This window comes from Columba livia, chromosome 8 (assembly GCF_036013475.1).
Source record: "Columba livia isolate bColLiv1 breed racing homer chromosome 8, bColLiv1.pat.W.v2, whole genome shotgun sequence".
NCBI lineage: Eukaryota > Metazoa > Chordata > Aves > Columbiformes > Columbidae > Columba > Columba livia.
In genome coordinates this window covers 10,836,468-10,864,447 of record NC_088609.1, presented here as the reverse complement: position 1 = coordinate 10,864,447, position 27,980 = coordinate 10,836,468, and the positions used below count along the sequence as shown (strand labels likewise).

Below are 27,980 nucleotides of genomic sequence, written 5' to 3'. Positions count from 1 at the left end.
CAGCCCAGGAGTGCCACACATGAGACCTCTGTATCATACAAATCTGTACCTCTACGTACAGTCAGATGAGAGTTTTTCAAAAATATATTAAATATTTATCAGTAAAGAAACCTTAGAAGATGCAACAATAACGTCATGATCTCTACTAGAGGGATATATGCAATTAATAAAACATGTTGAGCATACGCTACAAAAATAGTGAGTTTTTTGGTGCCGTAACATCACCACAAGTAGCAGCTATTTTGGAGACATCTCACTCGTTCTGTTTCCCAGTGTTGCCATACACTGACCTATTTGGCATCTGCGTATGCTGCTGTCAAAAGAATTTTCACTCCCACCATGGTGCTAGGATTTATATCTGACATATGTTCCTATTCTTCCCATACTCCAGCACTTAAACTCCAGATTAATTCCTTTCTTGCTGTTTAAAAAAGGAACACATTTCTAGTGTGGCCTCATTTTTGCAAATCTTAATGGCTGCATTATTTATGCCGGATTGCTGTTAGCATGGCAGAGGCTTCAGCTCTTCTGTTCTTCACATCTTGCCGGTTCTTTCTTCCTCCGGCCTCCAGCACAAACAGGTGTCACTTGTGGGGATGCCACAAGCCCACAGCACCAGCCAAGGGTGATCCTGCTCTTCTCCAAGGCTTATTCTAAAGCGAGAGGAGACAGATTTAATCCACAGCTGTGTCAGCCTGATCATCTAAGCATGTGAAAGACCAGCCTGGTTTGAGAGGGCTATGAACATCAGGTTGTCTGAATTGGCAGTTTTGACCAATGTCTTGTGACACCTAAGACCATAGAAGCTGAATTTATACATAGATATAGATATATATATCCTGTTCTTTTTTTTTCCCCGTGGCATTTGGAGGGAGTTTTTTCATCTTTTTTCTCAAAGTGAGCATGTGTACAACCAGTTTGAAACAGCACCACTGATGGTCACCTCGGTTGCGATTCTGCAACGGGTTTGCTTTCCACATCACCTCCATAAACCCGTGAGGTTGTGGGGTGGAAGGACAGGCTGATGCCACCGCTGCTGTGCCGTTCATCTGGGGAGGCAGCGATTCGGGCACGAAGCACATGGGAACTCCAGGAGGGGTCCGGGTTTGCCCCAGGGGCTGTAAAGAAATTGAGGTTGTACATGAAAATGTTAAACCTGTTCAGTGGCTTCCCTCACCATGAGCAGGATTCCCAGGGTTTGGAACCAGAAGGACAATTGCCTCATTCATTTACTGAGGTTAGTTTGTTAAAAAAAACCAAACTATTTCTAGCCTAAAACTAACCCTAAGCCTAACCTAACCCTGACCCTGACCATAACCCTGTACATAACTCTAACCTAAGTTTAACTATAACCCTAAAGATAACCCTAACACTATAACCCTAACCTAACCCTAATCCTAACCCTAATGCTAACCCTAGCCTAAACCTAACCCTAACTCTAAACCTAACCCCACCCTAATCCTAACTCTAACCCTAACCTAAGCCTAACCCTAAACAACCTAAGCCTAAACACTAACCCTAACCTAAGCCTAACCTTAACCCCAACCCCTAACTCTAACCCTAAGCCTAACCCTAACCCTTGTAATTTCCCGATCAGGTGCAGGAATTGGATAGCTGGAAATCCAGCGATGTTGCTAATGCAGCTTACTGCCTTAGCTCCAGCCGTGGCCTTGATTGAACTATTATTTTTTAAAAACAAATTTTATAGAGGTGGAGTTTTCTTTTCAATCATGCAGCTAAGTTCAGATATAAAACGCTAAATTCTGTGTAGTTTAGCCCAGATATTTAAAAACCACTTGGCTTCTCACTATAATTTAAAAACTTTGTGTTCTACACGAGTGAATTTAACAAAAAAAAAACCCAAAACAAAACAACAACAAACAAATCAACCAACCCCTAAAAACAACCCCTCCCCCCCAAACCAACCAACAAACAAACAAAAACCCAAACCCCTACAAAATGTAATACAAAAATGACTAGTGCTAAGAGCGAATTTGGCTCAATTTTGCTTCTTCCTCTCTCAGGCCCAGTGAAAATATTCCAACAGAAGTCCCAAAGCTTCAGCTTCGTGCAAAGAAAATTCCTTGTCCTTCAGGTAGCAAATGCTGCTTTAGCAACAGAAATACAAGATATTGATTATGGTAGCTTTGAGAGGTGTCATTTTGGTTTAGATTGCTTTCTCTAAATCAGAAGTCCTCCTCAGCAAAACTGGAAAAAATATATTCTTTTAGACCAAAAAATCACCTAAATGAACAAAAGCCGAGGATAAACTGATATGACTTTTGCATAGTAAGAACTAGATTTCATTTATTAAAACCAGCGGCAGGTGAAAACCCATCCCTGAGAGATGCCAATGTGGGGAAGGGTTTGGGGTCTGACCCAGCTCCCACTCACCACAAAATGGGACATGGAATCCACTACTGGCATCCAGTGCCAGGGAGAAACCGAAAAAATCAGCTCTGAAAGCAGAGGGAAACCACATTCAAGAAAATAGAGTATGATTACAGAAAATAATATATCGCTGTATTAATTCTTGGATGAATTGCTAACTTGTGGAATTTATTGCTGCAGGATACGCATGACTCTGGTAGGACTCTGTTGAAAAGATGAACTAGTGAAGTGGATATTGAAGCCATCTCATCACTACAGGTGAGATTTATTTAAAAATTATGTACATCTGCAGGGTTTCAACAAAGTGTTAATTAACAAAGAGGAAATCTAGAGGGTATGTGCTTCACCTGTGCGTAGTAGGCCTGTATCTAGTGGAGTCCCTCAAGGGTCAGTACTGGGACCAGTACTATTCAATATATTCATCAAAGACTTGGATGAAATAATAGAGTGCACTGTCAGCAAGTTTGCTGATGACACCAAGCTGGGAGAAGTGGCTGACACACCAGAAGGCTGTGCTGCCATCCAGAGACCTGGACAGGCTGGAGAGTTGGGCAGGGAAAAAAATTAATGAAAGATAACAAGGGCAGGAACAAGCACAGGTTCTACTATAAGTTGGGGAGTGACCTGTTGGAGAGCAGTATAGGGGAAAGGGACCTGGTGGACAGCAGGATGACCGTGAGCCAGCACTGTGCCCTTGTAGCCAGGAAGGCCAATGGCATCCTGGGGTGTATTAGAAGGGAAGTGGTTAGTAGGTTGAAAGAGGTTCTCCTCCCCCTCTACTCTGCCCTGGTGAGACCTTATCTGGAATATTGTGTCCGGTTCTGGGCCCCTCAGTTCCAGAAGGACAGGGAACTGCTGGAGAGAGTCCAGCACAGGACAATGAAGATGTTTAAGGGAGTGGAGCATCTCCCGTGTGAGGAAAGGCTGAGGGAGCTGGGGCTCTTGAGCTTGGAGGAGACTGAGGCTTGGCCTCATTAATGGTTATCAATATGTAAAGAGTGAGTGTCATGAGGATGGAGACAGGCTCTTCTTGGCGACAATCAGCGATATGACAAGGGGCAATGGAACACAGGAGGTTCCATTTAAATATGAGAAGAAACTTCTCATTGAGGGTAACAGAGCACTGGAACAGGCTGCCCAAGGTGGTTGTGGAGTCTCCTTCTCTGGAGACATTCAAACCTGCCTGCACACATTCCTGTGTAACCTCATCTGGGTGTTCCTGCTCTGGCGGGGGATTGGACTGGATGAGCTTTCAAGGTCCCTTCCAATCCCTGACATTCTGTGATTCTGTATTTGGCTCCTTGGGCCCACTGATTGCTGGCCAGGAACTGCTGCCGAGTGCCCCATAAAGGCACTTCTGCTCTCATCTGGCAAATTTTATTCCCCTGTACAGATTTTCCTTATCCAACCCAATGTGTGCGCAAGGCTTCTGGTGCGTGCCTGATGAGGATGGAAGGTGTAGGGTGCGAGGAAATGAGAGATTGAGAAAGATGCTGCTACGTATCCCTGGGTACAGGGGGAAGAGGCTTCTGTGGCTGACAGGGTTATGAGCAGAGGTTGTGGAGGATGTTTCTCTGCATCACCCCTAGTGTGGCTTTCTTCCTACCCCAGCTCTTTGTTGCTCAACGGGGATACTTCTCTAGGGGTCTCGCCTTCTCTTTTCTGTTCTGCTCTTCCCAGGAGGACAGCTGCCGTTTGGGTGCCACTGAGCGGCTTAGGCTTTGCCTATGTTCCCTCGGTTTATTTATTTTCCACCCCTGTTGCACGATAAACATTTTCTCAAAGCATCATTGCCTGACATGAGCCTGTGCTGTGTGGTGCCGCCTGGGGTTCTGGATTGTGAGAGGAAACAGGCACATCGCACAGCGATTTGAAACAAGGAAAAAAAAGGAAAAAAAGTTTAAAAGATAAAGAAAAAACAGGATCAAAAAGTTTTTTAGAAAGTAAATAAGAGGGGGGGGAAGAGAAACAAGAAAGTGTGCTGACTTTTTAGGGCCACGCTCACGGCCAATTAAACAAACACTCACGGCTCCCGCTGCCGAGTGTCCCGCCCAGGCCACCCCGCGGGCGGGGAGGGAGTCGGGGGATCCCGGGGGGGTCCCGGCCCGGCCCCGCTCTGCCCCCGCCCGCAGCGCGGCGGCACCAGGCGCCTCCCTTTCCCCGCGGCGACTCCGGTCCCGGCCCCGCCGCTCCCGCTCCGCCTCCGCTCCGCACTTTGTATCTCGCCGCCGCTCTCAGTCAGCGGCGGGGCCGCCGCGCAGTGTCCCCGGAGCCGGGCGCGCAGCGCGGGGCGCAGCGCCCGCCCGCCGAGCCGCCGCCGCTGTCCCCCTGCATGGCGGCCGCCCCGCAGCCCTAGCCGGCCCCCGGGGCCCGGGGGAAGGCGGCGCGGGAGTCCGGCGGGCGGGGGGAGGTTGGCTGGAGGCGGTGTCCGCGGCTCTCCCGCCGCGGCAGCATGGCGCGGGGCGGCGGGCGGCTGGAGGCCGCCGCTGCCGCCCGGAGCCATCGCCCGCGGGGCCGAGGAGGGCTCGGCCTCCTGTGCCTGGCGCTGCTCTGGGGGCTCTGTGGGCTGGGCGCCGCCGAGGCCGAGTTCTCCATCCTGGACGAGGCGCAAGTTCTGGCTACCCAGATGAGGAAACTCGCCATCGAGGAGCTGGGGGTCGTCACCATGCAGGTACGGCCCGGCCCGCGCCTCGCCTGGTTTTCCCTGCTTCCCTCCTCCCTCCTCCTCCTCCACACGCTCTTCCCGATTCCTGTTTTGCCTTTTCTTTCTTCATTCCTTCCTTTCTTTCCTTAACCCACCCCGGTTCTTTTCTTCTTTGCAAACTTTCCTTCCCCCTTGCGCCGGCCGCCCAGTTCCCCTCAGCCCGGCCCGGCTCCCCTCAGCCCTCGGTTCCCTAGCCCCTGGTTCCCCCAGCCCCCGGCTCGGGCGGGGGGAACAGGGGCAGACTCCTGTTTTATTTACAATTCACACAATAGAAACGGGCAGAAAACGCCCTCCGGCGTCCCGAAGGCTGGGTGTTCGCAGGGGGGGCTGAGCCCGGGGCGGCTGCGGGGCTCGGGCTGGGTGCAGAGCTGCCTCCCGCCCGAGCATCCAGCCCTCAGCCTGCCAGGGAGCTGCGATGAGCCCAGTCCTGCCCGAAAACGCTCAGATCGGGATAAAGAAAACGTTCCCCGGCCTGAGAGTGCGTTGGGACAAGTTTATTCAGATGCTGTAATTCATTTCGGGGTTGGGGTGAAGACGGTGATAAGAAGCTGGTTGCATCTTAATGGGATGTTGTGTGGAGGGGCTGGTCGGACTGGCAGGGTGTGCTGGGACCTGCGGTACAGCCATCGACTGCCGACCCGCTCTGGGGGGGCGGAAAGTGAAATCAGATCCCGAGCGGCTTTCGGGGGAGGGTACGGTCAGTAGCAAATGCAGTTTTAAAAGCCTCCCAAATTGAAAAGGAGATACTTTCATAGGATCAGCAGGGGTCTCTACCCAAATGGCCTTTTATCTTCTCTAAACTGGCTTCATTCTCTCACCTCTGAAACATTATTGTGCTGACCGGCCTCCTAGGGCTGCATTTTGTCTGAGAAAACAGTGAGCTGTCTCTTGTCCTTGATGCTGAGAAGACGTGGATTTAAATGACTTCGCTTAACAAGGTAGATTATTGATGTACTAAATTCAAGGAAGTCACTTTTTTCTTCTATGCTGTGCATACACATGCATGGATTTGCCCTCAAAAGAAACGAGCATAAACCTGTGAACGGTGGATTCTGTGGTTAATGCAAATTAAGTCAGTATAATTGTATTGCTAAATCTGTTTCTGGTATTAAAATATATATATAATACAATAATCTTAACACATATTGTTCTTAAAAAAGCAGCTCATAAAAACATACATAGTTACCTTGTGAAATACACCAGCCAGCCGTAGGATGAGCCGGGTTTTCTTTCCAACAATTGTACTGATTATATGAAGTCAGGAACAATCTGGATGCTAGTGCACAGGGATGCAAGTAATGTTAAAGCTGTGTTTACAATTAGTTGGATATTTAAGGCCCCAAAGTAATTTAATGCAATGAAACTGGTAGTTAAGCCCTTTTCATACTGAGCTCTATTTTTATATGCTTAATATTTTGGCTGCCTTAACTCCCATCCAGCTAATGCGCAGCCTGTCCTTTGCTCTCCCCTGTAACATTGTTACAGCTGTTTAAGATTAAAAACGGTGGGAACAAACCTCTGCTGATTTTAGAAGCTTCTTTGCTGACCTCCGACAGTAGAACGAAAAATGTTATGGCATGTGTCACTGCAATCTGTGCTTCTCACTTGATTTTAGGGCAGAAAGTTCCTAATCTCACTCAGGGTTGGGTGTAGTTGTTGCAGAATTACCCTTTTCTCTTACCCTTTGCGGGACTGTTGGTGGGCAGTGGTGGGTTGTCTATGCCACAGGACTGTTGGCACAGCTGGGATGCTTGGGGTGGTGCGAACAGGTGTTCCCCGTGGTGAGGCTGTGCCTGGGCACAACGGAGGGATGGGAGGTTTTTAGAAGAAGAACGAAGCACTTTTGGGCTTTAATTAAATCTAGGGGTGTTGTCCTGGGTTTAGAGAGCAATGTGGAGACAGGCTCCAAATCGGGATGTAGTGAGAGGAAGTTGCGGTAGTGAGGGCAAGGATAAATAACCAAACATTTAGGAGCTGCGGTTTTCTTTAGTTTCACAGATTGTGGAGGAGCAGGTGGAAGGATTAAATGGTTCCCTTGCGTGCACCCATCCTGCTTTGGTCCTTGGCCGTTGTGGCTCCCACACCTCCACTTCCTGGTGATAGGCAGGAGGTGGTGTCACCAGCAGCTGGAGTGGGATGTAACTGAGAGAGGGCTTTGGAGGAAGGGTAGATCTGTGCTGAAGGTGGGGAGGGAGCATCCAATGAGTGAAGGAGCAGGTGGAAATGCTTAAATAAAGTGAAGGTGAGAGGTTGGTTTGGGTGTGCCTTGAGTCTGGAAAAGAGGAAATTCTAGACGGAGCCACCATAAATGCAGGAGGGAGGATGAGCTGGAGCCTCCAGAGCGGACACTAGAGGAGCAACGGAAGAGGTAAGAGGAGAACCATGAAATTTCTGAGCCTTAAATGCCTGTGTAACAAATACAGAAGTTGTGTGATAGAAAACAAATGAGATTTCTGCTGGAGCAACCACCAGTGCTATAAACAAGATCTGTCTTCTCCGTGTGGTACCTACTTCCTGTGATACATTCTTCTACCAGTATTTTCATGTAATTAGCCCAACAGCAATAAGGACTTAGTGTTTTTAATCTAATCGCAGTATTTTGCTTTGAGAGGAATAAGGTGCATCTGCATTGTAATATAGGCTGAAGCTACAGGAAGAATGGGGATAAGAGAGATTTCTGATGCCAGCAGTGTGACAATTGTTTTTGGCACTTGCAGCTTTCTATTTATAGACATTTGCACGAATACACTATCTGACTGTTACCTTTAAGTAATGCTTTGTTTTTTTTTCCCGTCTAAGTGCTCTGATTTCATATATAAATTTATTCCATGAATGGTACTGGAAAGAGCAACTGAGGATAATGTAGGTGACAAGTCACAAGATTCACTGAACATATTGGACAGCAGTGTGGTGGTTTCTTGTTTAAGGTTCAAATTAGAATATGCAAATTTGTATCACACAAGGTATTCACTTAGTGAGAACATGTGTTGTGCGCTGCGGTGCAGAAGGGCATGTGGGTTCCTGGATGTCTGTGTGTTATCGTCTTGGGTGTTATTCCTCTTGTAGTGGCTGAATATAGAAAGTTGGTTAATTTTCTGACTTCCTCTGTTGCACTAATTAATTACTGTTCATGCTCTGTTTGATGGTTCTATCAAACCTGCAGGTAATGACATAGCTGCATCTTAGTATCGCCTGTATTTCCTTCTATGCATCACGATAAGGGGTGGTATGTACATGCAGATGCTTGTGCCTTTATTTTCCATGAGCAGCAGAGCTGATCAGTTCACTGTTCTCCCCAAAGTTTGTCAGTGCATCTTCCAAGTTAACCAGGAACAGCTGCGCCGTGATCTCTTAGTCTTCCCTCTCCTTCCCGCGGGACAGAGGGTGCTGTCTTGTGACAGCGGCTGGAGGAGAAGCCACTGGTTCGTGCGGGGATGCTGTACCTGCAGCAGGACTCATGTGGGGTACCGACAGTCACCCGTAATCCATTATCTTCTTTTTTTTGTTAGCTAGAGCGTGTGTTGACAGTGTCCATATTGTTACAGGGAGCAGCTCTTGGCAGCAGGCTGCATCCTTGCAAGACAGGGTGCAATCACGTCTCCACTTGCCAGCCTCAGCAGCCGTGTTACTTGTCATTACTCAGTAGAATTCATCTTAAATAGCCCAATGTCATAATTTACAAAGCGCTAGAGCTTGGTGAATGAGTGGCTCGTGTGACAGTCCTGCAATATATTCTCCTGGGCAGAGCTGACACTCAGCGGTAATTGAAAGCTAAGCGCCTCTTTATACTAAAATTATAACTAAATTGGTAGTTGTGCCATGACCTTAGCTGCTGGTGGAGTTTCACCATCCCTGTTACATTCCTCGCCTGATCCCGGTTGAAATTATAGAGTAGGTGGTTGGTTGAAACAACTGAAATTCTTTGGTTGGAAGATGAAGGCAGGAGAAGAGTAAATCGGAACTTTGGTGAGCATTTTGTTTGGTTTTGGCAAGGTTTATCCCTCTGAATCTGCACGGGGCGTCCAAGGTGAGGACTGTTTTTTGATAGCATGGGGCAGGGTAACATCTCCACCTCCAAAATGGAGATATAATACTTGCAGGGAGAGTTGAAAGGATTAAGAAATGCTTTGAAGATGAAAAGCATTGTTAAGTGCTTCTATAATTTTCAAAATGCATGTTGGTGTTTCTAGCCAGATAGTAATGAAAGTTACAGGCCCAGAGGGCCTTGAATATTTTTGACACCAGCTCTGCCCTCTTAATCCTTTACACTTACTCTGTGAAGGAAGCACAGCCCTTTCTCATTGTCTGTTACTGGTCTTGGAGATTGGAAGAAAAAAAAAAAAAGGCATTTTGACCCTGAAGACAGCAGTTTGCTTGTCATTTTTCTCCTCTGTGTGGTTCTGATGTTGTTTTCTTTTATTTTCATATTAATACTGGCTCAGGTGATGTAGTGATGTGTAAAATAATAAGCAGCATAGTACAAGCTTCTCCAGGTTGATTAGCAAACACATTATTTATTTATTTTACTAATAACTTGTCTGGCTAAATGTTTCTTTCTGGCTATATAGGTTGTGCACAGACAAGAGTGACATGGAGACAGGGAGATGTCTGGGGTTTTATAGGGCGAGGATACCCAGACACCATTGTTCTGAAAAATCTGCATTCTTTGAAGATTTCTGGTGATGGCAAAGAGTTGCAGTCACCAGAACTGTCCATTTATTTAATCTCTTCGAAAATGGACACTGACAAAATGCATTTTATTTTTTTTTTCCTAATGGGATGATCTGCTGGCTAATGACAGTGGATATATGCTTTAGAAGAGATAAATCCCATTTTGAGCTGCACTGCAGACCAGTTGTAATGCCAGAACCGCGGTTCTCCCATCTCTGAAATCAAGGGCTTCACACATTTCCCCACTTCTTTCTATGGGTATTTGCAAATAAATCTGTTTGTGGCTGTGAGGTGTTTGTGCATCAAGTGATATAAAGCACCCCAAGTTCTCCAGCACTGGGTCTGAAACCTGGATCTCTCTGGAGCCTCAGGCAAATGACAGCACAGAAAACCACTTCCTTTTTTTTTCGATCTATTTTCAGGTTGTTTCCAGCTTGTGAAGCTGAAATGCAATAGAAAAATGTAAGTAAGGAAGGCTGATAAATGTTTGACTATATATATATATATATATATATATACACACACATACATACATACATACATACATATATATATATATATATTTTTTTTTTTTTTTAATTATTATTTGGCTGTAGTGCTCACTTTAGTAATAATTACAGAGTAGAAACCAGTGGAGTAAAACCTCATCTGTTTTACATGATTATACCTTGGTTTGAATCCAGCTCCAGCAGCCTTTTTTGAGGCTTTCTGAAAGCCCAAGACTGCAGCAGTTTTTTATCCTGTTCCACACAAATTCTTTCTTTTCTGGTGTGAAACATTTCAAAACAGATAGAAGTCCTGGTAGAAGGGCAGTGAAAATGGCTGTGATGGAGGAGACCAAATCTGAATTTTTAATTAGGCTTTGAGTTGTTTCTTCAAAGTGTTGGGATGTCGTTAGTGATGTAAGTCTTGTTGCATTAATGAAGACTGGCATTTCACTTCAAACAGGGAAAATGCAGCTGTCCTGTGCAGATAAAAGTTGCCAAGTGTGGTGAAGCAAGGTGGGGTGGCAGATTATCAGGTGTCCCCTGCATGGCTGTGACCAAGGACCCTGCCAGTTGTGGTGGGGACTGGAGGGTTTATTAGCAGCAAAAAAAAAATCCAAGGACGCTTGGGCATTTTCTCAGCTGTGGCAGGGCTGATAACACATATGTTAAGAAAGGAGAAAAGGGAAATACAGTGTGTGTTAGCCCACTTCTTTTCTTAATTCAGCAGAGGAGGAATGGCTGGTGCCTGATGATCTGAACGTGGCAGAGAAGCTGCTCTGCTACCGGTAGCTTGGCCAGGCGATGGTGAGAAAAAATGTAATGCTTATTGTCAAAATTGAGTGCTTTGCATTCTTTAAGACAGAAAGGCAAGATATACTTGAGATTGGAAGTAAATGTGAAGTATTACAAGATTTTTTTGTGCGTGTGTGTTTACCAGTTATTATTTTATGTCTATTGATAAAAGGAAGTATGACTTATTAACAGATGTTTTTTGTTGTTGTTTAATTTGTTTTCTGTTCATCAATTTTTGGTGAGGAATTAACGAAGAAATGATTGGCGCCTTGTCCATTCTTGTATGGAAGAGCCCAGCTCTGAGGAATTATCCCAAATTTCTGCTTGTCCTTTGCCAGGACGCTGCATAGTTTGGACTGCTCTCGGTTGGGGTGTGTGAGCCTGACTCTCCGTGAAGCCTTCGAATGGCAATGCTTCCCAGGTCAGAGCTCATGGGGTTTTGCCGACGAATTCAGCAAGGGTTGGATAGTGTCCCAGGAATGACTTATTTGCCTGTAGTTGAACAGGAAAATATTCACTTTTTTTTTTTCTTTCCTGTACATGGATAATGTAGCTTAAAAATCAAAATTTAGGTAACTTATTTGATGTATCAGCCTTTGTTTTGTACATCACAAATTCTGTGATGGTTTTGACTAATGAATATGCTACCTCTTCCTAAACTGTAGGCTTAATGCAAAATAAAGTACAAAATTATATACTGCATTTGGCAGTCATTGCTTACCTGTAGTTTATTGTTCAGTAATGTGCAATGTAAATGAAGTCTAAAAGGATATCCTTGTGCTTTCTTATCCATGGAAAACAGAGTTTAATAACGTTGGTACTTAGCCAGTCTCTGTTGTGAAGGCCTTTTCTAATATAAAATAGAGCGCATGCTAAGTCATTGCTTGAACCTTGCGTTATGTGTGTTCTTCCCAGGTACAGATTTCTGTATGATACTATATGTCTAATTTAGCAGAGAAAATCTGAGTTGACTTTTGAAATAATCATGGTGCCGCAAGTCAATAATACTCATTTCCAATCCCATTAAAAGTTTTAATGGTGTCACTTTTATCAACTGCCTGTAAGGCAGGGTCTCCCAGGTGATTTTGCAAAAGCATATTTGCACAATTACGATCATTAGTAAAAACAAACTATTACATCTCACTTTACCAGCTCCTCAGCCAGAAGCAGCTGATAAAACCAGCTTGTCACTAGTGCCGTTTCACTTAGAGCACACGGTTTTGCTCAACTTCATGTTTTGAAGCTGCGATCGTTCTACTAGTAGAACAGAAAAGCCCTCACACCTTTCTGAGAAACTTTCAGCATTTCTGCAGAGCTTTAGAGCCGGTGCTCCCTGTCGGTTTTGGCCATCTTTTGCACATGCACCTGTGATGCAATAGAAATTTTTGGCTATACTTACGATTGTCACAGGTGGGAATGAGGCTAGGGAAAAGGGCTTTAAAATAGACACATCTGGAAGTTGCTAGGAACGTTTCTAGAAGCTGGAATGCCTTAAGCAGAATTTCTTGTGCATTTATCCTGTGAGGGTTATGGGAATATTTTAGTGTCACTTTTTGTGGATTTCAGGCCAGATTGCATGTGAAGGTTTAAGTTCAGCTTCATGGTGGGGATACGGTGGTACCACACTGAAGGGCTGGGGTGCTCCCACGACCTCCCCGTCTCTGCTTCAGTCCCTGCTGCTCTTGCTTTCAGCTAAGGAACTATTAGAAATATTTCATCTTGGGCTGTACCTTCACCTCAGAAGTCAGAGTGAACAAAACCTGTGGAGGTGTTTGTGGTGATGAGGTGGAGAGGAGCAGGGACGGACTCCCAGAAATAGCTATAATGGGAGCCTGTTTGCCTGGAGCAAGTCCAGGTACTGAGCCAAGGCTGGAAAGGGCTCAGCAGCCCTTGGGAAGGTCGCACCAAGAGCCAGGAGGGCTCTTCACCTCTTATTTGTTGGAAAATACCTTTCAGTACTTAAAAGCAGTCTATAAGAAAGATTGGGATAGACTTCTTAGCAGGGCCTGTTGTGACAGGATAAGGGGTGATGGCTTTAAGCTAAAGGAAGGGAGATTCGGGCTGGACGTGAGGAAGAAATTGTTGCCCTGAGGGTGGTGAGAGCCTGTCCCAGGCTGCCCAGAGAGGTGGTGGATGAACCATCCCTGGAGACATCCCAGGCCAGGCTGGACGGGGCTCTGAGCAACCTGAGCTGGTGAAGATGTCCCTGCTCATGGCAGGGGTGGCACTGGGGGAGCTGGGAAGGTCCCTTCAACTCAAATTATTCTATGGTTCTGTGAAAGCCCAAATCCTTGGCAGAGACTGGTTGTGTTTGACTTGCGCTAGTCCTATTTTGCCTTGAAACAGCAAGGAAGAGAAAAAACAATCACATGATGCTTTTCAGGGTGAAGTGGATGCTGCGATGTTGTATGCATTGGCAAGCAGCAGGTAAGGAGCGCTTTTTAGGAATATTCCATGACAGCTGTCTTGGTATGGCTACAGAGGCGTGCGCTTTGTGGGAGCAAAATTAAGTTTGCCTGATGTGTTTGCTTTTAGTGGTAGCCTGTCCATTGCAAATCAACATGTGGGCAAATGCTGATGGATGATTGGCACAGAAGAATGTCATTTTCTGGATATCTTTATTGTTTTGTTCGCAGTCAGTGAACTAGCACGTTATTTCCTCTTGTTTTTCTTCTACTACAGAAATCATATGTGGTTCCTCGCTTTTGATTTTGGAGTCTTAAACACCATTTGGAGGAAAAGAAAGAAGCAGGATCTCTCATTGCTTGCCCAAAGAACCATGTGTAATATGAATTTCTTGGTTGTCTTTCATTTATTTTGCCAGTGGCTATTGAGGACTGTCAGATGTGATGTGGGAATTATTCCCTTGGTCTGGCTTGGTGGAATTCAGCTGCAGGAAACAAGTTTCAGGGAAAAATGTACTTTCTGGGGCAGGTAGGATAACAGGAATAAGCACTGAGGGTGGCTCATTTGTCACATTATCCAGCAGTGATCAAGTGTCTATTTCTAAACTATGTTTCAAAGTTAGATTAAAATTAGAAAATGTTGTTCCTGGAAGCATAGTCTCTTGTGTCTTGCTTGTAGGAAGTCCTGATTTAAAAACAAAAATTGAAATACATTGCAGGAAGAGGATGAAAATTGCAAACTTCTCTGTGTTCCTTAGTTTTAGATTAGCTTCACCAATATGAAGGGGGCAAATATAAAGCTAATTTCACTTACGTAGCCTACCTTCTCCTGTGAGTAATTCAGGAAGAAATGAAGTATCTTTTTCACTTTTTATTTTTGACTGATATTTATAATATTCTAGCTCTTCCTTTTGAATTCTGGTGCTGTTGTATTTTGTGTAGCCCTGCATGGTTTCGGTAGCTGCTCTGAGAGTTATACTTGATGGTCTTGAAGTTGTTAAAATTGCTCAGCTGTGGATTGAGCTATTCTTGGTGGAGGTACCTGTGCTGTGCTGAACTTGCTGCTGGGATTGCGGGATTTTATTCTGAAAGTTGTGTTTGGTTTTTTATATTTTAGATATTGATGTACTAACGATACTGTATTTCCATTAAAACTACTGGATGCAAAGCTGAAATTAAAATAGCTCCAACATTACCATACTAGTAGATAAGTAGCTTGATAGAAATTACCATTTATTTCTGTTTGGTATGAAATTGAATCTATTTAATTTTAAAATACTGATTCACCGTGATGTCACATAAAGGTAATTTTGCCCCCCCTTCATATTTATGTATTTATTCAGTAAGTTGTTGACAGTAAGTCTAGAAATGCATCTAAAAAAATACATTTGGGTAATTGCAACCTCAGACTTTTCAAACGCTGCTTTTTCATACGAATCCGAGAATAGAAAGTCAGCCTCCAAAAATAAATGAAACCCAGCATACATCGCCATGGTTTTCAGAGCTTGAAATGGAGGATTTCCCTTTGGGGAGCAGAGGTGCAGCAGCTATTTTGGGAAGGGAAGAAGACTTGGAGTCGGGACAAAATGAATGCAGACCTGTTATGTGAAGGCTTGTTTGAAAAGTAGGACCTGCTGAGTGTGCTCTCTGCTTCCAGTGTGTCATCTGGATGATTTATTAGAGCCTGAAAATTCATGCTAAAGGTAAAGAGAAAAACCAAATAGATAGAAATGGATGATGCAGTCATAAAAAATGTTCGTAGAGAAATACATTGTTTTGGGATCCTTTGGAAATGTAATGAAAGCTGTTGCCCCCTCTGAGCCAAGTTAGATGAGAGCTGCTTTGCTAGATGAGCATCTGGTGTAGGTCAGGCTTATTCTGGGCTTTTAACCTGTTCTTTATTAATCCACATCTTGGTGCAGCTTTGATACCAAAAATTGTTATTGTGTGTTTTAAGCCTTTGACCACAAACCTTGACTCATAGGTGTTTCCATGAAGTTGTTCTTCAGGTTCTCTCGTGCAGACTGAAGGTGCAGCAGAGCTGGATTTCTGCTGCCTTCCAGCATTGTTCCACCGCCTCCTGAGCTCTAGCTGAATCACAGAATGCTTGTTTTGTGTCGTTCTTGCCATTTGCTGTCTCCTTCCTTTCCAGTACCACCAGCATGAGTTGAGCCTTGAGCCCTCCTCTGCATGATGGTATGGCAGAGACACCTCTCCAGTCAGCATAAGAAATAATACACGTTTGCATATATATATATAATTTTTGCATATATTTTTATACATATATTGCATACATATATATGTAATAACACGAAATAACATGAAATTTTGTACTTGATGGAAGATAGGCCTGAGGGGCTGGCAGGGAGCCAGGTGGGTGCCTGGCTCTGTGAATGTGCAGACCTGCAGCTCTGCAGAGCACTGTCTGTGTGACAAAACCCAGTAGTTTTGCAACTGGCCGCGCTTCCTCTGCGTCCGCAAAAAGGAGCTGGGCTGGGGTTTTGCTGGGAGATGACATTTCATTTTAGTGCCGAAAACAGATTCGTGGCCTTTTTGGGATTCTTGCTCAGAAATGAGGTTAGAGCCAGTGTTAGCGTCGGGCCCTAAGTCTGATTGCCTGCATGTCCAAAAATATATTTAAAATATTAAAACCTTGCTATAGCAAGTCTGTGGGCTGGCGGTGTGGCTGGCTGCAGATCCTGCAAAGGCCGGAATGTGAAGCTGGCATATGGCCATACCCACACTGGTGAGGACTGGCAACTTGTGGCCTTGCTTTGATGCAGAAAGAAAAAAGGACAGATTTTTAGATTTATTTTTTTTTTGCCTTTCGGTGGACAAAAAATAACTTACTTCCTCATGGGGGGAGGTAGGAATTTATATATACCTTAGTTATTCAAAATCTTGGGAGATTCTGAGCCCCCATGGGCAAAGGAAAGTGAGGAAAACGATGTGGAAAGGGGTATAACTACGAGAGAGAGAACTGATAAAGTAGCTGTTTACTGCTTTGGTTTGGATGAGAGCAGGAGCAAATCCTCAGGAATGGCAGCTCACTGGTTCATCCTGACAGCACGATGGAAGGGCAGGATCTGATCAAACCCTTTTTGAACCCTCCTGTTGTCAGCCCACCGGCACAGAGATGCTGCTGTCCTCTGAGCATCTGCTTTTCGTGCAGCTTTGCCGTCAGGGCTCGATCTGGCCTTTCTGTTTTTATCCCTGAATGGTGCCGACTGCAGAGTGGTCGTTGTCTGAGGTGCCTACGTGTTGCCAAAAAAAGAAATGAAAGCATTAAAATGTACAAAGTGCACCTTTGGCTGTCATGGGTACCAGACCTATTTGAGTATTACTGTAGAGGAGTTGTGGAGCATTCCCAGCTACTCATTTTAAACCCCACTTTTATAGTAATAGACTTAAAAATCTTATTGTGTAGTTGAGTTAGTGACTGAGTCTTCACTTTATAATCTCTTTATAAAAATGTATGCACATTAACAGGACGTATTTAATAGACACACTGCCTAGATGAAAGGGCGCTTTGTGGAAGGAGCCTTTTGTGCGTTTCTGGATCTCTCAGCAATTCCTGCGGAGCTTCCCAAGTCTGGCTGACACGGAGCAGCGGAGGAAAAGACCTTCTCGCTTTCAGCTTGAATGGAGAATAATGGGGAGCGAGATGGGAGTGGGGGTGGGAACCCTGCTCCCTGACGCAGGGACGATTGGTTTGGGCACACACCAGCCGAGCATTTAACACGTTTAGTTCGTCCTACCCCCAGCTGGGGCTTTGCATTTGCAATGAGCTCTGTGCTACCCAGCCAGCGCAAGTGGGGCTGCAGCAACAAAAGCGGCTTCAGCCTGGGGAAATTGAGACAACTTTTGGTAGTCTCTGTATTTCTGGTTTGGTCCACACATCAGGTTTGTCTGTAATGACAACACCAGAATAGGATTTGATTTTTCTTTTTTCCTCCCCAAACTGAGATCTGGTGTTATTTTTCCTCTTCTGTTTAATCTCTCAGCTGGATTTTGGTATTTTTTTTCTGTATGTGGCTCACCACAGATTCTTGGCAAGAAAATGGTTTTATTTCTTAAAAAATAAGGCTGCGAGGTCATGGATATATTTGGTTTGACCTGGCAAACATTTTCATGAGAACAAGAATCTTGTGGATATCTAAGTTTCCACTAGCCAAAAGAACTAAACTTCAGAAAAAAAAAAATAATCCAGAAGTTATCCAGTGATAAAAATATTTGTTTTTGCAGTTGCTGCTAATTAACATGCTCCGTGGGGTTGCAAGCAGAGAGAGCTTCACCTTATTTCTGTTTGCAAGGACCCCATAAAATGCATTCCAGTTTGAACCACCTGCGTAAAGATTCAGAGAAGATAATTTTTTTTCAAAGAGGGGTAGAGGTATTAAATTGGAAGATGTTGCAAGAGGAAGATGCATGGCCAAGGTTAAAGTGAATGTGGATTGGGGTGACAGACAGTGGGCTGGGCTCTCCCTGTGCTCCTGTATCATGTGAAAGCAGCTCTTGTGTCAGGATAAACCGAGATATTATACATTGGTGTCATTGTTGTGATGAGAATTTCATCTTAAGAACTGAAATAAGCTTTTTGAAAGAAATCACTCCGCACCTTTTTGCCAGCAGCCCCAGCACATCGTGTTTCTCTGTATAAAACCAACCAAACAACAAGACTGTTGATTTTTGGATGAAGGTAGAATCCCTTTCTAAGAGCTTCTAAACCAACGGATTTCAGCTGCTGCTCACATGGGCTTGTTGCACAAATGTGGCGTTACTGCTAACCACAAGCAGCTGTTTGAAATTAGTGAATTTGGTGTCTTTCATCAGGTTTTTTTGTGGCTTTACCTGTCATTGCAACTCTTCTGTAATAGTGAAATTCAGCAAGCTTTGAATATTTTTGCAAAACGAAGAGGTAATTGTGATTGTTAATTTCTAAGTAGTTGGAATAGATAGAGCACCTGAACTTTCTATGGTTTGACAGCAATTCTGCCTGTAATTATCTAACACTTTTCTATCCTACTGGCTTAGTGAAACATTTAGAGAAACACACGGAACGTATGCTGCACAGTAGTACTGTGAACTACAAAAAAGCACGCAGGCTAGAAAGCTAGAGTGTTTTTTATTAAAAAAAAAAAGTTCATTCATTTCATTGCATACTTGGTGCAGGTTTTGTATCCTTCATATCTAGCGTTCTATGATTCTACGATCTTCACTTTCTTTAGGGGAAAGTTAGTTGAACATTTAAATGAAAATCAGGTTCCTAGTTTGCCAGATGAACATTTCTCATGAAAAATAATAGATTTTTAAAATAGTTACTGCATGCTTTGCAGACTGGGATAGCGAGGTGTTTTGTTTTAAATCAGAACAAACCCCAGTATTATTGTTATTACTACTTTATTTTTGGTGACTGAAAACTGAAACAGGAAATGTCCTGAGACACAGTTTCCATGACACCCTCTCACTTGAATCCAGTTTTTGAGAAGATGAAAGGCCCAAGCAGTCTTTTGATAGTGAGCAGCTAATTGGGTGGCTGATAGAGGCAGGTTTTTCTATGTGAAAAAAAAAAATAAAGGAGAAAAGAAGTGAAACAGCTGTGTTTTGGTACATATGTATAATCTCAGATAAAACTCTCCAAGGACAAGGAAATATAGTAGTACCTTAGTGCAAGGAAAATGAAGAATCTTTGAAAGCATAAATGTGGCTTTTTCGAGGGTGCTTGTATTTAAAAGAAAAATCAACTGGACCGAAAATGTTAATAAATACTGAATGTATAAAATCAGAACAGAACCTCTTGCTTCGTTCAAAAACGTGGTGTTGGTTTTTGTTTCTGTCTAGACAAATCCCAAGAAAACAGCAAAGCGCTCATTTTTTTTTTTTTTTTTTCTGTTTTCTTTGCTCACTATATTCCTACCCAAAAAAAAAGTAGTTAGAGCATCCTGCAGCCAGGTCTGCTCTTGCTGCAGCTCATCTGAGGGCAGTCCATGAAATTCCTGCCTTTTGAGCATTGCTGTTGCTCCTCCTCTCCTAGTGTGTGTTAAAAACGTCACAGTGCAAAAGTAGAATGTAGCAATGTGTCTTTTTGGAACGTAGATTTAAATCTGAGAAATCTCTTCTGCTGATAACAGGGATGCTGATCAGGGTGTTAATGTACATGTAGTCTCTGTGCTGGACAATAACCTTCCAAGACACAGCAAAGACGAGAAATATCTAAAATAAAGTTAAATACTTAGCACAGGGACCTTTGTTTTTGGTAAATAGTTCCAATCTCGGGTAATGAAGCTAGATATTCAGACAGTTTAAAATGAAGTTTATTTTACTTTCTGGGACTTTGTGCAATATGGATTGAGTGCAGATTCCTTGTATTAATATATATCATCTGGATGGAAAAAGACAGTACAGGTCATAGAGTCTTACCTTGTTCATTTTTCCCTCTGCTCTCCCACTTAGTTTGGGAATTCCCAAGTGTCTGGACAAATTATTTCTCCTCTAAAAGTGTTTTTAAGCTGATAAACTTCTGAGGCCGTTACTGCTGGGGCTTAGCATCTACTTCTGATTTGAGGGACGAGTCCTGGAGGAATCCTAGTGAGTAGAGGGGTAGAGCAAGATGTGGCTGATGAGGGTGCAGTTTCTAAATAAAGTATCAGTATTTACTTCTGCTGCAGCATCTGTAGGTGTTACAGATATTTAATATTGCTTAGGAGAGGATCTTGCTTGCCTCCGGTCCATCCCTTGGGCTCTCTGAGCGGGTTGCACCCACCCGTGCTGTCAAACACAAATCCTTTCCCCCACCTGCGGAGTAGCCTGGGCTTTCATGAAGGGTTGGGTGGATTTTCATGGCTTGCTTCTTCTTCAGTAGGTGTTTTTCTGTCCAGGTGGAGAAGATAATTGCCTTATCTAATGTGCTTCTGGCTACTGTGTGTGGAGTACCTTTGTTTTCCCATGAAATTTTGAAATACCTGGAAGGGAAAGTCGTAGGAGGAGTGTTTTGATGTCGCTGTTGTCTTGGGACCTTGTGTGCTCTCCATGGCCATGTGGTGCCCTGTTGGTCCTGGAGGTGTTTCCAGCTGGTTAGTGGTATGGCCTGGTGGCATTTTCTCTTTTTGAACTTTTTACGCAGAATATGCTGTCTAGGTTGGCGTACTTCATAGTCTGTTTTTTATCTCCTGAATATCAAAGCAAGCCTTTTATTTTGAATGCAGGAGATTAGGATCTCCCCCCTGAAAGCTATCTAAGCCAGCAGTTGCTAGTCTTTCACAAAGACTTCAATGGTTTACGAACCTAAAAATCTGCTGCTCCATCAGTAAACAACCAACAGGAGATGGGTCTGGAGGAATTTGGCTCTGGCTGATGGATGTCAGATATTTTCGCCACACCATGATGCGCTCGTAGCTGCGGCAATGTGGAAGCAGCTTAGTGTCTGAAACGCCTGCTTCAACGTAAATAAGTAAAAGCCTCCAAAACCAGCTTGACTGCTTGGCATTGGGCAGCTTTCTCTGCCTCCTCATATGAAGATGTTATTAGACAAGAGCTGCCGGTTTTTCTCTGCAGACTGAGCCCGGGGGGCAGCTCGTTAGCTCCCTGCCTGCCTGCCGGAGAGGAGCATGTAAAATTAATGCGGGAAGAAAGGGCCGCGCTCTGACACTGCGGGGGTGCAGGTGGGCTGGGGCGATGTGCGGGAATTAAACTAACGTGCTAATCGCGCTCCTCGCAGGAGGTCGGCTGCTCCGTGCAATTTCAGTATTTTCTGGTATAATAATCCCAGTGGGTTTTCACTGGCTCTTTCCAGCTCTCTCCACTAATGTAACCTTCAATATTGCGGTGAGAAGTTTAGTGAGTGTTTTGTGAGAATTTTGAGAAACGGATGGCTGTTCCCTGCTTTCAGCAGTTGGAAAATCTTTATTTATGAACACAGCGTGGCGTTTGCTGTCACTCCTGTGTGACGGTGCGGTGTCAAGAGTGTCATTTCCCAACAACAGCATCTGCACCTGGCAGGAATTTCTGTGCACTTTGAAATTTTGAAATCCAGTCTCGTGCTTTGCTGTCAGGATAGAGCTTCCTTATGGCAGACACCCCTTTATTTTTCTTTAAAGGCTGAAATTTTAATATTGATCTCAGAGTATATATTCAGGTATCTTGCTGAGAAAATAGTCATTACCTGTGCATTGTGAAAGGCTGAAATAAAGTCTATCTCCTGTTGTACCTGGGACGCAGAGGGCAGCATGTTCCCCTGCAGCTGTGACAGTCCTGGGGATCATCCTTCTTTCCCCATCCCTTTTTTGTAACAAATCTGTTTCATCTGAGATTAAAAAAAAATCAACCTGGAAATGAAAAGTGGTGTTCCAGAAGCAGCAATTTAATTATAATTTTGAAATTCAATGCTAAAGAAAACAAATGCTTCATATAGATGCTGTTGCCAGAGCCCTGCTAAAATGCATTTATTCTCATGAGTACTTTGGCTGAAAAATGTTTAGCAGGCAGGAAATATGGAATCTCTTTTTGCACCTTTTTTAACGTTTATCTTCAGAACAGGTGGAACAATAGCTAGTTAATAAGGGTGTTTGTCTTAAATGCAGCAATTCAGGAGGCTGTACAGCAAATAAATTGGAGATTAAGCATGATGCAATTTAGCTAGAGGGAAGATAAAGTTGAGAGAAAAACATGGGAACCCTGGTCTCATTTTCACTAGTACTGGTCTCCCTTACTGTAATGGTCTAAATGCCTCAAGGGGGTTGCAAATGTGACTGATTTACATTGGAAGGAAGGGTCTTTATGCTTCCAGTGACACACAAAACAATGAGTAAATGAGCATTAGACTTAAAAACTGCCTGATGGACTTTATATTTCATCAGCTGAACCGCTTGGTAAGTGTTGTTCTTAGCAGTCACCTTTCTTGCAACATGCTGTGTGGTGATTTCTGAATCTCTGTATGTCCAGCTGCGTTATCCTGGTTTCCGAATGTCAGATTGCACCGTGCCACCTCCATTGCAGCCCAGTTTATCTCTTCACGCAGCAAATTTGGGGTGGAACTTACTACTTTGCCACAATGCTGGCAGCTCAGTGGTAGTTACTGAGGGATTAGTACTGGATATGCAGTGGTCAGTTCTGTATTGAACCCTTGACAGCCCTCAGGCACTGACAACATCGCTCTGTACCACATGGGTTTGGTGTTGCCGCTGAAGAACTTCAGATGTTTCTTCCTTGGCCGTTTGCCTTGTTAATAGTTGTGTTAGTGCAGCTATTTGTGGGCTCTAGCATAAACCAGATCCTTGAAATGGATCCCTGGGATTGCAGGGGTTCAGTGCAAACCCAGCAAACAGAGGTGCTGGCATAGCAGGAGTGCTGAGGTGGATATTTTGGATGTCACGTATATATAACTACACCATTTGCGGTAAGGAATAATTGTGGTTTAAAACTTGCCAGTTTTAAAGATGGGTCATCACTGCATGTCAGTCTCAAAAAATGTGCCTTTCAGAGACTCGTTCTCTTCTGTTTGGTGATGAAAAGTGTGTTCCCAGGAGATGCCTCCTTGCCCTTCTAGAGACTGAACTTCATAATCATTGAGTGGGATGGGTTGTACCAGAGTGAAGCACGTACAGTGACAAAACAGATCTAAAATTGTTCACAAAACACGATTTGGAGGGTTTGGTTATTACCATTTAATACACAAAGAGAGATGTAACTAGACCGCTGAGCCTGGTAGCAGAGTTTTATTTTTAGATAGACTGTTGGTGGACATGTCATAGATACATACGTTGGAAAATACACCCAGTATTGAGTAACCTCACTGCATCTCAGGGATGCCCTACCTAAGATCGTAGAAATATAGAGCTCTTAATGAGAAAGTTATTTTAAAATATTGTCAAATCCTTTGCTTATGCAGCCTTCCCCAAACTACCCATCCATAGCCTTTCATCTGGAATTTAGCATGAAACAGTTAAAAATAGTGTTTTGTGGTGTTTTGGCATAGCTTGGATTGACCAGTGGCTTTTTGAATTTCTAAAACGCTTTTGTCTCTGATGTTATCAGGGAAAAAAGAAGCGAGATTACTTGTGACATAGAGAACAACGGGGAAAATGAATTGGTGAACCCTGTGAAATGTTTACCAGGCAGAACTTTGTCTTGGTAAATCACAAAGAAATGCTGCGTTATGAAGGGTTGTCATCCCAGGCTTAAAGACGGAATTCAGAGTGCACATTGGGAGATACATCCCTTTATTGGATGTATCTCTCTTATTTCAGCAAGGTAGGGGCAAGTCAGTGGTGCAAAACCGTTGATGCTGAGGACCCAGTATCCCAGGTATGGGGTTTTTTTTTAACTAATATATATGTTTACATCAGGGCTTTATCAGCAGTTGAATCTTGCAGAGTTGTGTTGGTGTTGTTGTTTGGTTTGGGGTTTTGTTTGTTTACTCCATCTGTCTTTCAGGTCTGTTTTGGTGCTTGACCAGGATGTGTCAAACTCTTGGAGTAAAACTAACTTCACAAGTTGTAAACTTAAAATGGCATTGATACTGTAGAAATCACTCATTTTGTCTACTCTTCCAACAAGAAACACATGAAAAGCTAATTCAGAAACCTTGTTTCCCCCAGTTTCTTCTACACTTTATGCATTTGATAGCTTTATTGTATGTTTCCTATTCTTTTTTTTTTTTGATTATTTGATAAGAGTACTGATATTTCCTCTGTAAAATAACAGATTAGAGTAGGGGGCAGATGTTACAGCTGAAATTACATTTCTAATTATCCAGATTAAAGACGACTGCATCTCTTTGCAAATAAAAACCAAAGATACTATAGGTCATTGATGCTATGGCTTCTTTTCTCCTTGCTGTGCAGTGGGCTGCATTTTGTACAAGCAAAACTAAACCAGAAACGTTCCTGATAACTTTAGGGGGGCTGAGCAAGGAGGGGTGTGTAGTGACGTGATAAAAAGTTAGGGAGGATAGGAGGAAGGTACATATTTAATTTTGGTTTGGAAGAAGCAATTGTTAGTGCTCCAGGATCAAGCAGCTAAACCTTCCCATACCCTGACAAGGTGACAAACCGAACCAAGCCAGGACACCATCTGGAAATGATTCTCTGTTCCATTCCCTATATCTAGTGTAATGAAATAAAATCAAACTCCTTGTCATTGTTACATTTTGTCATGTGATACTTTGCAAAGAATTGTAAAGGTTTTGCTCTGATTTTCATGCTTTGAAGGAAACCTCTGTGTCCTTGTTGCTTTGGGTGAATAGAGGAGCAGGACAGCATCAGCCTTTCAAATAACTTTTATATCAACCAGAACTCGTGGTTCTGAGTAGGTGGAAATTGAGTGCAAATATATGAAAAAAATACTGAATTAACATAAGGAACTAGTGATTGCTATGTTTATCAGGTAGAATAACTTCCTGAAGTGTTTTAAAGTTCAGTAATTGTCATTGATCTTGAGATGATGCATTGGGATGGTTTGGGCTGTCTGCTGTATGCTCGGGGAGGGTTTGGATAGGGTTCCACTTTTTTGTAGTTTGATGCAAAGGTCGCCACCTCATAATTCTTAACATGTGGAAGAGAGCGCATACCGCTGTCCGTTTTCTGTCCGGATAATTTATGTTTTTATTAGATAATGCTCATACTGGAAACTTCACATTATGGATGAGAGTAGAAGCGCAGCAAAGGAGGGAGCGGGTGGGAGCCAAGGGAAGCTGGAAATCCATGGGTGTCACCTGGAAATGTGGAAAGACGGCTGTCAGTTGGGGTGTTTACTCCATATATGGTGATATTTTTATAATTGCTGCATCATCATTTTTTCTTTAAAAAAAAGAAAGTCTATAATTCCTCCACCATAAGATGTAGCTGTTTCTTATTGCCACTTTTTAATTCATTGGCAAGTGTAGGGAGAAACAGGAGCACACCACATTGCTTAAAACCCTCATTTAATGTCTTATGAGACACTAGAAAAAGGACTTTGCCTTGCGTGGAGATAGGACTTTCAGAATTTTAGGATTTAATTGTTCTTTTTAAGAATTCGGATATTCTGTGACTTCTTCCTAAGCCTGAAATTCATGCCATTACTTTGTATTACTGTGTTGTATCACATCTATTTTAGGACAGACATCACTTTTTGGAATCATTTGAACTTTTACATTGCCTGGTGCTTTTAATTTTGTGACCTCAGCCTTGTGTTTGTGTCCTTGTTATATTTAAGAGTGAAAAGACATAGAGAGAATTAGAGTCAAGGCAGGGAGATGAGTCAGAAGCGTTAAGTTGTTTTCAGTGTAGGTCTGTCTTTCCCCAGTGTCTCTGTGTAGTGATAACTGTATTGTGGAAACACATATTTAAATTGTGTCATGGAAAGCTTTTGGAAATTAAAATACAGATTACACACTGAAACAGGGAGGTCAGGTTAATTTGTGGGTATCAGCAGTTTATTAATTTATTAAAAATAAAATTTACTCATTAAGATAAATTGTGAGTATCAGCATAATGAAAAATTTGCTGGGCAATAAATCGTATTTTCTGTTCTTTCACTTTCTGGCTGTCAAATACTGATACCACTGTAGTAATTACTGCGTTTGACAACAGGAATATTTATTCCTTGAGTAGCATTAATCTACTTCAATTCTGTCTACATTCAAAGTAGCGTTAATGCCTTTATTTCTCTTGGTGTCTGAACTCGCTAATCCTGATACCAAAGTGGATTATGGTGTCATTGCCACATGTTCAGATGGATGTGCAACACTTGGATAATTGCACAGAAGAGCAAAAGAGGGAGAATTTATTTAGGTTGCTGAGACGGAGGGTGGTCTCTGTACAGCCTTAAATCCTTAATTCAGTTTCAGGTTTGCCAGTCGGTCCTGTTGGGCTCCTGCACCAAATTAAGTTTGGCAAGCTTGACCTTGCTTTGGGCTCGGTTTTAACGCTGGAAGCTCTGCTTCCACCAGAGTAATGTTTTGATGCCTGTTCAGCACAATTTGTCTTGTATTCATAAAGAGTAGAATTATTATATAATGCTTTAAAAGAATTGGAGGTTTTGGTAAAATACTTATTTTTTCTTTTACAATAGCGTGTAGCAAGTACAGGCTTTTCACTGACCTCTCTTATTTGATAAACTAACAAGTGAAAGCCTGGATGATTTACTGAAAAATAAATAAAAACTATTTTGAAGAAGAAGCTGATATTAAACATTCTAATTTGCACACCCCTTTTTGACTGATATATATTTTATGTGCACTGAAGCATCCTCAAAAATTAAATATGAATGAATGGTAAGAAACCTTGCAGTACTATGAAACATTGAGATTTTATAATTTGAAGTGCAAATGGCTGCCTAGGGATTCTTGATTATTTTTAATGAAGGTGACACTGCACACATGATCAGCATGAGTGCTGCTTAAATAAGAGAGTTCGTTTAAGTACTATCTTCTGAAGGAAATCACACCAGAGGTTTATTTTGAGTAAATGAGCAGCCTTTTCTCCAGAGGTTCCAAATTATTTTATTTAGACAAAGTTAAACATGAATTGAGATTAAAAAAAATGTCAAAAAAATCTTGTTTTGAAACAGAAATTGCTTTAAATTGTATTCATTTATCAGGAGCAGTGGAGCTTACTTCACAGTTTGTAAATGTTTTGTGAAAAAGCAGCTTATAATAATATTTACAGAAGGGATGAAAAATAGTAATTGCCTCTGTCATTGTTTTAATTTTAACGTGTGTGTACGCAAGTCCTTTTTGATCTTTTTAATAGGTACAACCCAAGTGGCAATGACATTATGTCATAAAAGGAATTAATACCATCATTAGAAATTTCCTGTGGTGTTGGTGTGTTGTTTGTTTTTTTTTCTTTCTTTCTTTCTCGAAAAGCTTGTTCCATTCAGTTTAAATTCCTTTTTTTTTTTATGGTGTAAATCTGCTCCCAAATTCTGTTGTCTGCTCTGTTCTTCCTGTCCTTGTGATGTTGTGTTATGTTGACCATAAGTTACATATTGTGTGGATGTGCAGGGTCCCAGGACCATGCTTGTAGCAACTACCTTGTGTGCTTTAGGTTGCAAAACATGAATCCGGTGTCAGTCTGAGATTTTTCATTGTGTCTTGTACAGGCAGAACAGTGCCGTTCTCAGTCCAGTCTGTTCTTCTCTGGGCTTGGAAGGTTCTATTGAGGGTAAAACCAACTCGGAGGAATAGCTGATCTTCAAAAGTAACCCAGGCTGTTTCTAAACACCCCAACAGATGTTTTCTTTTTCCTCTTTCCTCTTTGCTTTGCAGGTTTTTCGCATTGTGATTTTTCTTGCATGTTTTCCTATATAGTTTTCAGTAATAACATTGACCACATTAAAAGCCCAGTCCATTCGGAAAAGTGCAGTTTTTCCAACCAGAGTTGAAGGCTCCGGTGATAACCGTATAACAAGATCACATATTGATACAGTCCCTTAAAAACCTGAACTTTTTCTAAACATCCAGAAAGAAAATTTACCTTAACGACCGTACAGTCCTGGCAGGTGAGGATAACTGAGTGGTTAATGGGGTGTATGTTTTCCTGCATCCCT

The 27,980-nt window shown here is 42.9% G+C and overlaps 1 protein-coding gene across 4 annotated transcripts in view; it reads left to right on the top strand.

Moving 5' to 3' along the window:
* CACHD1 (cache domain containing 1) overlaps positions 1-27,980 on the top strand; it is a 141,277-nt gene that overhangs the window by 36,281 nt on the left and 77,016 nt on the right. For 2 of the 4 annotated variants that reach the window (XR_010474263.1, XM_065071987.1), the window contains exon 1: positions 4,657-5,062. Coding sequence is in view for 1 of the 4 variants with exons in the window: in XM_065071987.1 (XP_064928059.1) it covers positions 4,844-5,062 (219 nt within the window). In the remaining 3 variants the exon portion in view is untranslated. Of the gene's footprint in view, positions 1-2,571; positions 2,650-4,656; positions 5,063-7,346; positions 7,464-27,980 lie in introns of those variants that run through there. The other 2 variants (XM_065071989.1, XM_065071990.1) reach the window with 2 other exon arrangements.